We start from the raw sequence: 13,507 nt of genomic DNA, 5'->3' as shown, positions 1-13,507 counted from the left end.
TCCTGGTACCAAAAAACAAAAACAAAAACAAAACAACAACAAAAATATCTACGTATATATCACGACCAAGTAGAATTAATCCTAGAGATGCAAGGATGGTTCAATATATACAAATAAATAAAAGTAATATATCACATAAATGGAAACAAGGATAAAAATCACATGATTACCTCACTGGATGCAGAAAAAGTCTTTGACAATTCCCACATCCATTCTTGATAAAAATTCTGAAGAAAATAAGCATGAAAAGGACCTTATCTCAATCTGGTAAAAAGCCTTTTGTGACAAACAAATGGCCAATATTACATTAAATGGGTAGAAGCTAAAAGATTTCACTCTAAAATCATGAATGCGACGAAGATGCCTGCTAATCAGCACTCTGATTCAATATAGTTCTTGGAACATTAGCAGAGCGATTAGACAAGAAAAAGAAATAAAAGGGATATGTTTAGGAAAGGAAAAAGCCACATTATCATCATATGCAGTTGACAAGATTCTCCATATAGAAGACCCAAAAATTCTACCAAAAGATTCTAAAATTAATAACCAAATTCAATAGCTTAGCAGGACACGAAGTCCACACAAGAAAATCAGTAACATTCTCTTACACAAATAGTAATAAGAAACAAGTTAAGAACAAATACCTTTTACAATATCTCAAGAAAAATTAAATACCTAGGAATTAATCTAACCAAGGAAATGAAAGACCTATAAAATGAAAACTACAGTACCATAAAAAGGAAAGCAAAGGGGACATCAGAAAATAAAAATATGTTCTCCTTTCTAGATAGGCAGAATCGGGGCCAGGGATTTAGCTCAGTGGCATAAACGCCTGCCTAGCAAGTGCGAGGTCATTAGTTTGATCTCCAGTACCAAAAAAAAAAAAAATTGTAGATAGGCAGAATCAATCTAGTCAAAATGGACATACTTCCAAAACTGATATACAGATTTAACTCAATCCCAAACAAAATACTAGTAGTTTCCCTCACAGAAGTAGAGAATACAATCCTGAAACTCATATAGACCTAAGAGAGACCTAGAATAGCAAAAACCATCCTGGGTAACAAGAGCAAAACAATAGGCATTGCAATCTCAGATTTTAAATTATAGAGAAAACCTTCACAAAAACCAGACATATAAATCAATGGAAGAGAATAAAGGATGCACAAACAACTCAAAGCACATTTAGACACCAGATCATTGAGAAAGGGAACAAAAAAATTACACTAAAGATAAACCCTTTAACAAATGGTGCTGAAACAATTTACTGTTCACATGCAGAAGATTGACTCAGGACAAATTCCTCTCAGCATGTACCAAAATAAAATTGAAGTGGATGAAAGATCTAAATATTAAAATAGAAATAAGTTGCTGGAAGATGAAATGTGCAAAACTCTTGAAGAAATAGGCATAGGCAAAGACTTTCTGAACAGGGCCGGGCTTGGTGGCACTGTAATCCTGTAATCCCAGCACTTGGGAGGCTAAGGCAAAAAGATTGTTGCAAGTTCAAGATGAGCCTGAGCTACAAAGTGAGCCCAAGGCCAGCCTGAACTGCGCAAAAACTGCACAGTGAGACTCTGTCTCAAAAAGATAAAAAACAAAGACTTTCTGAACAAAATCCCAATTGTACAAGAGACAGCATTAAGAATCAACAAATGGATTCATAAACAACCAATACAGTGAAGAAACAACATACAGAAAGAAAAAAAAGTTTTGCCACCTGTTCCTTGGACAAAGGACTAATATATAGAATATATAAAAGAACTAAAAAAATTAGATCCTTGGCCCTGAATCAAGGCTGGCAGTTTCCTGAAGCTGTTGGTTTCAAACGGGAACCTAAAGTGGTATCTTTCTATGATTTGTTGGCCATTTCAGAACTTAAATATAATGGTCAATTCATTAGAAAGAGACAACTCACCCCTCAGTGACCCACCACTATGGGCCGGAGTAGGAGAAGCCATGTCTACAGGTGAGCCTGCCACTGCAGGCCTGGAGAGGAAGCTATGCCCCCAGGATTCAGCAGCCATCAGGGGAACACTGATGAGCATCTGCCCTGCACCTTGTCACCATCCCAGGAACCTTGGATTGGAGGAACCCAGGTGCCTAACCCAATCTTCTGCACCATGAGATAAGCAGCTAATTCAGGAAGCACTTGGGACTCAGCAACTGGCTTATTTGCAGGAAAATGTCAGGACGAAGGAGCAGGGTACAATCTCAGACCTGCAGCTCATCCAGAACAAGTCCAGAAGAAAATAGAAGTCACACACCTGAAATTCCTGAGGTGGTGGCGACTTAAGAAACAACTTAGTGCTGGTGCTGTTTGGCTGACTGCATGCCTGTGTCTGGTGGTCTGAGGATAACAGTTAGAGGATAACAGTATGCCTTACAGCAATTATTACTGGTTTTCTACTATCTTGTTTTAGAAATCCAATATCATGTCCAATGTTTTCTTTTGTTTCATTATTTTATTGTCTTTGAAATAAAAACATTTAGATTCCCTTCAAATAAAAGTCCCAATAAAAACTGGGCAACTTGGGCTGGGGATTTACCTCATGGCTTAAGTGCTTGCTTGGTAAGCACGAGCTCATGAGTTCGATTCCTAGCACCAGAAAAAAAGAAAAAAAACTGGGCAACTGAAAGAAACATACATTTTTCAGGAGAAATACAAATGGCCAATAAATACATGAAAAATGTGTGATATCTTGGCCATTAAAGAAATGAAAATTAAAACAACATTGGGGGCTGGGGATTTAGCTCAGTGGCATAAGCGCCTGCCTTGCAAGCAAGCAGTCGTGAGTTCGATTCCTGGTACCAATAAAAAAAGAAAAAGACAAAACACAAAACAAAACAAAACAAAAAAAACAACATTGAAATTCTATTTTACTCCAGAAAGAATGACTATCATCCTCGAAAAATCAGATCACAACCAATGCTGGTGACTTTCAGGAAAAAGGAACACTTCGTCATTGTTAATGGAAATTCAAATTAGTACAACCATTCTAGAAATCAATTTGGAGTTTCCACAAGAAACTAAAACTAAAAAGTCCATTTTAATCAGATATTCTCCTTCTAGGTATCTTCTTGAAAGTTAAAGACATCATATTACAGATCACTGAGTGAGACAGGAAATGCCATCTTGGTTCACCCAGAACTGACATCAAAGATTTTAAAAGGAAACTTCACCATAAAACATTTCTCTTGAAACAAAGGAAGAGGCTTTTGTTGTTTATGTTGTGCTTGTTTTTAAATCATCAATATAGAGTATAATTTATATGTAGTTTTTGTAAGATAATTCAAAGAATATATGAGGAAACTCTAAAGGTGTTTTAAAAAAATACTCGAGATAATCAACTTAAAAAGAAGAATGGCTTGTTTTGGCTCACAGTTTTATAGGTGTCAGTATAAGGCTGGTTGGTCCTTTTGGTTTGGTGTGTCAAGGCAGCACATTTTGGCAGGAGCACATTCTGGGGAATCAACTTACCTCATGATAGTTGGGAAGCAAAGAGAAACAGAGAGGAAGAAGTCAGTGTCCCTCAGTCCCCTTCATGAGCATTCACCTGTGTTCACCTAAAATCAGATACTCAGGCTCCATCTCTTTTTTTTTTTTTTTGTCTTTTTCCTTTTTATTGGTATCAGGGATCAAACTCACAACTGCCTGCTTGCAAGGCAAGCGCTTATGCCGCTGAGCTAAATCCCCAGCCCCAGGCTCCACCTCTTAAATGTCCCACCACTTCACAGTAGTACCAAGCTGGGGGCTGAGCATTTAATGGGCCTTGAGGATATTCTCAGATAAACACTGTAGCAGGTAGCTAGAGAGATCAACAATATTTCCTTAAAATCTAAATGAAGTTTCCTTAAATAAACTAATACTTGAGCACTGTTCAAATTTCTCCAACTGTCTCACAGAAGTCTTTAAATACTTGTTTTAGCCGGGGCATGGTGGTGCACTCCTGTAATTCCAGCCCCTAAGAGTCTGAAGTAGGCAGATCGTTGCAAGTGCAAGACCAGCCTAAGTCACAAAGTGAGCCCAAGGCTAGCCTGAACCACATAGCAAGAACCTGTCTCAAAAATAGCAAAGGGGAAAAAAAAAAGTTGATTTGTTAGAATCAGGACTCAACCAAAACCCACATTCTGCTTTATGTTTCATATGGCATTTAAAAATGTATATATAGTCTCCTTTCCTTTTATCTGCTTGAGAGAACCATTCATCCTATGGGATTTCACATTTTCTGGATTTGGCTGATTGTATCCCCAAGGAGATGCCTAATATGCTCCTTCCCACCTCATCTCCTGTGAATTCCTGTAAACTGGTACTTATATCTGCAGGGTTGCTGGAATTCAGGTGTAAGCTTTGGCACACTGCTTGATAATTAACACTGCATACTTCTTCTATCACCCTGGTTCACTAAAGTTGATGATATTGAAAGTCATCTGGAGGAAAAAATAAGTACTCACATAGAAAGCATTTGACTTACAAATTTCTATTTAACAAGAGCAGAGACAGAAAGACAAATAAATGCCTCCAAACATCTAATAAGAACATTTGCAACACAAAATGTAATATCCAGCTAAACTGTCATCCAGAGTGAGGGTGGAATAAAGACACCTCAGACACAGTCATCAAAGGAAAACCTAACACAGATAGTCTCTAACTGAAAGAAAAAGGAAAGTGAGGGAAGCAAGAAAAATGGTTAGAACAGAAATTAATAAAGTATCAGTAAATTAATACCTGGAAACAGTCAAATTGGCCTTTTTTTTGTTTTGTTTTAAAAAAATGAATCTAAAACTCTTGATTAAATACTCATCTATCTGGGGTATGAGTATTGTAGTTAAGATATGCTAAGATCTTTTTCTTGCTTGGAAGAATGATAGACACTGAAAAACTTTACACCTCGTTGAAAAAACGTAAGGTCATGAATATATACTGGTAGAAAAATATGAATAAATGACATGTCACAAATCCGCAGCACAAGAACTCAGCAGTTGGTGGGGGCACAAGGGGTAACATTACCTGGAGTTTAGATGAGTCTTGGTATTATGGTTTATATCTAAATGTTCCCCCAAAGCTCAGGCACTCAGAGGATGGTTTCTTCTCTGTGATGCACCTTTGCCATGTTGCCCTGCTTTGGAACCAGCTGGCTATGGACCAAAACATCTACAAACTGTGAGCTAAAATAAGCCTTTTCTCCTTTAACTTCTGGTGTCACGTATTTTGTTCCAGTAATGAGAAAATAACTAAGACACATGGTTGGCATGAAGTAGAATTTGTTTAAAGTGAGTGATACATGCCACAATATTGAGCTTTACCTGGTATGACTTAATTCAAGCTTAGAAACTGTAGAAGTGAAAAGGGAACTTTATTTGGATCTTGGAAATTACAATTTGGGAAATAAAGACTCAGAACTTTCTGAGTAAGTTACCTCTGCCCTCAGCTCAGAATAAGTTGTCCCCTCCCTCAAGCTCAGAATGCATGGGGATTTAAAAGCCTTTAGGAGGAGAAGACAAACGAAATTCATACAAAATGAAAGTGACTGATGCAGCAAGGTTATCTTTTTTATTTTTTATTTTTTAAGAGCAGAATATATTTATTGAGAGAAAGAATATATTTAGTGAGAGGCAGAAAGGGTCCCGAGTGGGTTGCCGCTGACTCTGTCTTTTCTAGGGACTTTTCTAGAGCAAAACCATGAGGTGAAATAGGAAAAACATGGGAACTGGCAAGGCAGGTAAGCATGAGGTGGGACAGAATTATGATCAGTAAGTTGATTGTTCAAGTGAAATTGGCTATATCAGGGACAAATGGGGAAACGAGTCACGTAGCAAGCAGACATGCTTAAAGAATAGCAACTCTTTCTGTAGGGGTCTGGGATGGTGAGTTCTGGCTTCTGCAAGTTCCATACCTATTTAGAATATCAATCCTTGATTTTTATAGTGGGGATGTGGTTGCATTTGTTTTGCCTTTTTAAAGATCAAGCCAACAGCAGGGGTATCTGTCTTCTCCAGTGTTGCAAGGTACCTGAACTTCTGCACTGGCTCCTTCAAGGGTTCAGCCCTGCCTGCCTGCCTATAATATTTCTAATTAACTCAGCTGCCTGTAACTTTCTCCTCTCTGAAGAAGTAACCTGAATTGCCCTGAGAGACTAATGGGCGCTGACTGATCTGGCTTCTTAAGGCTGAAGATCATAGTTGTTGACTGGCAGTCAGGAATACTGTGCAGAGGTTCTATCTAAAAGCCCTTGATAGACACCACGCATTTTCATCTTGGGTAGGCATACAACTTAAGTTTGAAGGAGACAAGGCCAAAGAAATAATTAAGTATGTGTGAGCCAAATAATACAATCAACAGGATAACTATGAGTACAGTTAACAAAGATTTCCACCAAGAGGGGCTAGTAATATCTTCCCATTAGAAGGATAAGGATAAGATTCAGGAAATTTTAGAATCTGACATATCACTGATTTGTCATCTAATATCTTGAACAGCTATTAAAATGTTAGCAGAAGGATCAAGAATGTATATACACATTTAGTTTTTGTAAAGCAAAGTTATCTTGACACTGGGCAGCACCTGACTGATTGCTAGGACTCTTTCCAGTTGCAGAGTTTATTTCTAATAGTTAGAGCCAAGTGAAGTTTGTTTGTGGAAAGTGCAACTGCATCATAAGTAGTTGGTGGCCTCTGAAGATGTGGCCTAACTCCAAAGGTCATATTTGCACCTGCATGTCAAGCAATCGTATTCCTAGGCTGCAGTGTAAGATGTGCACAGGTTCTGACCCTGTGTTGGTCTCACAGTTTGAAAACGGTTCTTAAATTGTTGCTTTTCATCATTTTCTTCTGGATTCTACACTGGAGCCTGTGCTTTTAGAACAGTGGTGGCTAAGAAATCTCCCTATCCTTATGTGTTGCAGGAAATGGCTTACTGGGAAAAAAAAAAAAAAAAAAAAAGAAAAAAAAAACCACCCTTCTGCACATGGCTTACATAAAACCCTAAGACTGTTAGACCAACTTGCTAACTGGTGACAAAGCGAGACATAGACCATCCAAATTCTCATATTAAATGATTAATTGAACCATTTGTCCTCACTGACCAGTCTTGACAAAATGCCAGCTAATGTGACTTGGACTTATTTAATGAGTTTTTGTTGTTGTTTGAGACAGGGCCTCACTATGTATTTGAGGCTGGCCTTGAATTTGGGATAACCCTCCCACCTCAGCCTTCTAACTGCTGGGAATACAGGCCATTATACCCAGTGTGACTTGGCCATACTTTAGTCAGGCGTCTCACTTTCCGTCAGCCTTTGAATATTGATCTGCCCTGGAATTTAAGTGAGAAGTGGAACTTTTATAAAGCAATGAACTGTGGGACTACGCCCCTCCCCATTATTGCCCCTCTCTAGAATCCATGGGTTGAAACCTTTCCTGTTGAAGGGTTTCATCAATGCATTCCCCATGCCCAGTTATTTACAGACGTACAGTGCTTCTCCCCATAAAAGACAACACTTTAGCCTTCTTCCCAAGCCACTGGCAGACCTTGAGATGGCAGGTGCCTCCCTATAAGACTTTTTGAATAAATTCTCTCCTTACCTAAGGTCAGATTTGTTTTTTATTTGACAGACACAGAGGATTTCATTATACTAATCTTTCTGCTTTTGTACATGTCTAGAGATCTCCATAGTGAAAAGTTTTAAAGTAATATACTTGCATGTAAACATTTGAGGAAAGTTACTGAAAGGGACAGAAAAAACGATCAAGTCACTGTCAGAGAAACAAATTCCTACAGAAGGAAGGGTAGCAGAAAAGGAAGCAAACAAATAAATAGTAGTAAACATAAACATTTTTAAAAAGAAAGAAAAGAACTTATACAGTTAAGTCCCAGTACACATTTCAGTAACTGCCATAAATAGAAGCCATTAGATTGACCTAAAATAAGCCAATGGTTAAACAGATCAAGGAATCTCACACAAAAATCTCCTAAGTCATGCTCAGAACTTTCCAACTCTGATATAATTGGTGTTTGGGATTTTTTTTTTTTTACTCTGGGTTGAACCCAGACCTTCACAATGAGCTAAATTCTCAGCTCTATTTTTGTTTTTCAAGACAGGGTCTTGCTAAGTCCTAATGAAAAGCCAAAAGTTGCTTTAAGTTGCAATCCTCCCAGTGCTAGGACTATAGGTATGCACAACTTCTGAGGTTCTGAACTAAAGAGACTTTGGTGTTCTGAGTAAATCTCATTTTAGTTGAGGAAACACATTCAGAAAGGTAAACCACCTACTTAGAGTTATATATTAAATGAATACTTGGAAAACTGGAAACCAGATCTTCTCCCAGTCCAAATGCTTTTTTCCATCACCTGTGACTCCCAACTTATCAACAGTACGATGTAGGATTAGTCTAGAGATGTTCTGTCATGTGGAAGCTAAAAAAGTCAATCTTATAAAGTAGAGAGTAGAATATCATTATCTAGAGGCTGGAAAGGGTAGGAGGGAGGGAGGTTAACAGGTCAAGTAATAGCAAAATATACAAGTCAGTCCTACAACATGACAGGATGAAAATAGTTTACAAAAATTCGACATTTTATGAAAAAGTAGAAGAGAGGCGTTCAAGTGTTCCTCACAAAAGAAATAAGCATGTAAACAGAGGGAAATGCTATGTACTCTGATTTGATTGTTGCTCACTGTATGCATGCATTGAATATTTACAGTTCTCCATATGCACAATTACTATGTCAATTGAAATTGTGAGGTGATATACAATTTCACCATAAATGTGCCCTAGTGGCAGTAAAAGATCAATATAGGGTTAGGGTGCATATTCCACACTCTGTCAGTGGAAGTATGGGCTGGTAGAGCCTTGGGAACAATTTTTCAGGATCCTGCAGACACAAACGCATTGATAAAGGCTTACAGGGACACACACCACACTGGATCTTAGCCAAAAGGCCATGAAGTGATTACAGGGACAAAAACCAACCTATGAAGAGTGATCATCTCCTCCACAGAGCAAATTGGCAAAGAGATTTTAGATTTTTTAGTCCTTTGTTTATAATTTTCTACTGGGAATACGTTCACCTATTTTGACTTTTAAAGGAATTTTTTTGATCTCCATGGCCATCTCTGAGTGATTCCCTTGCTCGTGGTAAATTAGTAATTAGGCAACAGGGCACTTCTAATTCCCTTGCTTTAGTCCTTGCTTTCTACTATTTCTTTTGTTCTTGACCATTTACTAATAAGGTCTTACTTCATCCTTTGTATTTTATATTAACTCATTGTGATTTTAATTTGGTTTTGGTCTCTCCAAAAGGTGGTTATAGACTGTATGCCCGGCCAAGTGGGTTCCAGGGAATGTGGTTGTGAATCTCCACAGCATGCTTTTCAAGTGAGACTTTGCCTAAGTGTTACAGGCTTGGTCACTAGCCATGGAGCTGTGAGGAGTGGAGGGGACCAGTAGAAGGAAGTGAGGTACCGGGGTACGCCCTTGAAGGGTCTATAAGGGGACTGACCCTTTTCTTCTCTCTTGGCTTTCTGGTTACCATAAGTGAGTAGCCTTCTCTAGCAATACTTCCAGCATGGTGTAATGCCTATCACAGCCCCCAAACAGTGGAGTCAGTAGACCATGGACCGAAATCTCAAGAATTAAAAACCAAGATAATCCTTTCCTCTTTTTAAAGTTGATTAAAGTTGATGAGAGCAACTGAAAACTGACATGGTGTCTGTCTCACAGGAACCTAGTTCATGCTGGTAGGTTGCGTAGTGGTTCTGGTCTGACCTGACTTCAGTTTACTACCAGGTTAAACTCAGGTGAGGCAGAGAGAGGCATGATAGTGAAGCATGTAAAATACAGAGGCCTCTTGTTACTCACAGGTCTAATGAGAGGAGGACGGCCTGGCAAGGCTGTTGGGAGGTCCGAAAGAAATCGACCTGAAGCCTGTGTGGGGATTCAGATACTGAAGAGGTTCCCTTGAGGTTGTCTATTGGTGACTTTAGAGAACGTGAACCATGAATTAGTTCCATGGGAGCATACTATCACCAAAAGGTGGTCACTGCGGCACATTTGCACAGTCTATGTGGAGCTGGAAGTCACTGGGGAGAGCCAAGGGGATTAAATATCTGTTCTGTAAGAACTTTAAGCAGTGGCTGTAGAGGAGCTGTCTGAACGGCTCACCCTGGGGTAATGATAGGTGCACAAGTAGGACCTGCAGCAAGAGTTAGGAAGCTTTGTTCTGCTCTGGTCTGAGAAAGCTCACCTTATTTTCCCATTGGATACGAGATGATGAGTCATACAATAGTACTATGTTCTTCTGCCTTACGAGATGATCCTGTATCTGGGCTGGGTCTCATTAGTAGAACCAGCTAAATAAGGAAAAAGAGGAGAAAGAAGAGGCACAGTAGGGGCAAACAGGCAGGCTGTTACAAACTGCAGGGCAGAATAGCCTTCACTTTGCACACTGAGAAATGAGTTACCAAGCCACATTTCAGTGATGGGAATAGTTTTCAGGGTGAGAAAGGGCAATTACAGAGTCACCTGGCAATGTACTGCCTCACTCAACCCCTAGAGACAGGGTACTCTTGCCATCAGCAAAGGAGCCATTGAAGCTACAGACCCAGAAATCCTTTGTGGTGTCAGACTTGGCCCTGTGAGTGAACAGTTGAAGGCCATGTACACTGTTTCCATGTGGAGAGCAGTCACCACAGGGCAGCCAGGAATAGAAGGCTAGTGCGGATGAGTACAGACCAGCTGGATTCAGGGCCACATCTCACTTCGTCAGCACAGTGGGCTGTGGGCACGGCAGTGCACAAGTGCCAATGCCTGTAGGTAGCTGAGGGCAGCTCTTGTAGCAGCTGTGGGAGTCACACAGGTCCGTGAGTCACCACCAGCTGCTGTACTCTGAGGTCCTGCCTTGGCCTTCAGAAGGTGAGGTAAGCATGACACTTTCACTTCTTTCCGAGCTGGAGAAAGCAAGCCTGGAAAGGTGACCAGTTTAAGTATAGGACACAGGCTAGTACTACCACATCCCCCCTGAGTTTCAGAGTGGTTGAACACACATCTCATTGAAGACAAAAATGCCAGAGTTTATTTTCCTGTGTTTCTGGGTTTCTAAGTAGCAAGGCAGCCAAAAGCATATGAATTCTGTTGGATTCATCCAGTCCCTGAGGCAGCAGAGTAGGCGGGTGCATTGTGAGTCCAGGAACCAGCAAGGGAGCCGCTGAAGCTACGGCGGCCAGACTTGGGTTGGAATCCTACTTGAATATATTCTTTGGATTTCTGTGGCCTCAAAGGATTTAAAGCTCCCTGGACCTATTTTTCCATCTTTAAAATAGGCATAAAACATGACACATGTATCATTATGTCTTGTTAAACTATAAACTGCATAAAACTGTTCCAGATTTGAAACTTCAGGGTTCTGCAAAATATCTACCTCTCTACTCTGTTTCCTAAGCCTGAATTTTAGTGAAGCCAAGTCATACTCTTTTCTAAACATGTTCAGTGTTAGCTCATCGGTCAGTGTGGCGCGGCTAATGGCAGAACAAGGCTTCCTACCATACCACAATTACAGGAAGCCTTCCTAGGACAGAGAACTGATTGCGCAGCAGGGAGCACTTTGCCCCAGGCCAGCTATGTTCTGGGGTCACTAGTACCTAGCAGTTGAGAACCTTGTCCCTACCCCTCGAAAGGCAGGAAGGATTAAAACAGTATGAGCCATTCCCTCTCAGGTGTCTGTCTCAGCCTCCTCTCACCCTGTGAATGTAGCTCATTGCCTTTAGCTGTGCACAAGGGGCCTGCTGGTGGGGTGGGAGTGTTATTTTCTATTGGTGGTGAGCACCAGAATCTTTTCAAGGAGTTACTGGCCTCTGTCTAGTGAGTAAACGTCTAGTGCATATCACCCCAGAGGTGAATCTGGGGTGAATCTTTTGCTTTTCATTCAGGATATCATTGCTGTTGAGCCCACAAACAGGATATGGTTCAGAATATGGCTCTTTCAGTCATGTTTTGTAAAGATGTGGGAGGCTAGCAAAAATAATAGACTTATTGACGACTGAAGATGTGGACGCATTCACAAAATGCTAGGAAAACCATTTACTGTTCATTTTTTAAAGCTCACAACATTCATTATGTATCAGGAAAGAACACCTTTCTTTCTAACAATGTGATTTTCTATTTTCTTAACATTCCAGTAACTAGCCATCCAGTGTCTGTCTCGCTTGGAACCTTACACTTCTCGAGCCAGTTTCCTGGGCTGCTTGCTTGGTGTCCCCCCAGGAAGAGGGCTGAAGGACTAGTCTATTAGAGCCCTTCAGTGTTATGCTCTGGGTGCTCAATATCAACCAAGCTATTTGCAAAAGCAAGCATTTAGAGAATCAGCAAGTATCTAAGGCAGACAAATTACAACTTAAATAGCAGGTTGAACAGTGTTTTTATGAGACAGTGTTATGTTTTTGTGTACACAGCACACAATGCTTAACACATTTTATATAAAAGCATACAAACAGTCTTAAGCAAAAACTTTATAGAGTACTTCTCCAAATGAATGACATAACAAGCTGAAATAAAATAAATAAAGAGGAGGGGCACAGATCTATAGCCCACCTAGAATTCTAACAGAATGAGAAGATTTGAAGAACCAATCTTTGTTAGACTACACTGACCACAAGCAGGTGGCCAAAGCTGATTGCTGACAGGACACGGCGGCTGCTAATATACCAGACACCTTAGCAACATAGGCCCGTGACAGTGTGTTTGAGAACACACACAGTGGAGGCCCACTCAAGTCAGAAACTACAAGTTAATTACAATAAAAGGAAGAGGACTGTCCCCATACAAGGGGTTCACAACGTGACCCTGTAAAATGGCAAATAGTGTTAAGAGTAACATTGTGAACAATTAAAATATGAAAAACAGAACATTTCATATGCAACAAATAGTACTGAAGACTTTTAGATCAAGCTATCACAAAAACCAGGAAGTGATTTTATGTCACAAAATGGTCCATAACGTCCAAAAATGTCTTTTGACTGGATAGTAAAATAGTATCTACTGGAAGCAAAAAACTCTGATAAAGTACAGCCCATTGGAAGTGGTAAAGCTTTAATTTCTGCTATTTTCTTCCAAACCAACTTATTATTAGCGTTTTCATGGCATAGGAAGAGATGGTAGCTTTCCACAGGAGCACACCTGGGGCTGACCTTGGTGATGTTCCAGGTTAGGGCAATGCTCATGGGTTTAAGCACCCATTTCACTTTCAGCTCGGGCTTCTGGGGAGGGAGCGTGTCTCCGATTTTGTAAACCAGCTCAGGCAGTGGTGGTGATGCTTCTGGGAGAGGTGGTAAATGCTCCAAGCAATCCAAATCCTAAAAACACATTTGTAAAAAAGCTTAGGAAACTGGTTTGGTGAACTTGATCATTTCAACCTGGTCAATTGCAGCTGTGTAACTATTTCCCGTTCTTCAATCCTATTACCAAAATTTTAAAAAAGGGTATTTCAAGAATATGTGTGGTTAGGTCCATTTATTTT

At 40.0% G+C, this 13,507-nt stretch overlaps 1 protein-coding gene and 1 non-coding gene across 4 annotated transcripts in view; one reads left to right on the top strand and one right to left on the bottom strand.

Moving 5' to 3' along the window:
• Positions 1-1,781: 1,781 nt before the first annotated feature.
• LOC111754011 (small nucleolar RNA SNORA2/SNORA34 family) lies at positions 1,782-1,915 on the top strand. The gene has a single exon (XR_002788748.1). It is a non-coding gene; the product is annotated as a small nucleolar RNA SNORA2/SNORA34 family (small nucleolar RNA).
• Positions 1,916-12,057: 10,142 nt separating this feature from the next.
• Atf7ip2 (activating transcription factor 7 interacting protein 2) overlaps positions 12,058-13,507 on the bottom strand; it is a 68,644-nt gene continuing 67,194 nt past the window's right edge. For 2 of the 3 annotated variants that reach the window (XM_063226507.1, XM_063226506.1), the window contains one exon: positions 12,058-13,343. In XM_063226507.1, the coding sequence (XP_063082577.1) occupies positions 12,930-13,343 (414 nt within the window). In that variant the 3' untranslated portion in view covers positions 12,058-12,929. The remainder of the gene's footprint in view (positions 13,344-13,507) is intronic. The other variant, XM_063226508.1, reaches the window with a different exon arrangement.

This window comes from Cavia porcellus, unplaced genomic scaffold (genome assembly GCF_034190915.1).
Source record: "Cavia porcellus strain 051 isolate PalLab524CR breed Dunkin Hartley unplaced genomic scaffold, mCavPor4.1 scaffold_16, whole genome shotgun sequence".
NCBI lineage: Eukaryota > Metazoa > Chordata > Mammalia > Rodentia > Caviidae > Cavia > Cavia porcellus.
The sequence above is the reverse complement of the archived record's forward strand: the minus strand, read 5'-3'. Positions and strand labels throughout refer to the sequence as shown.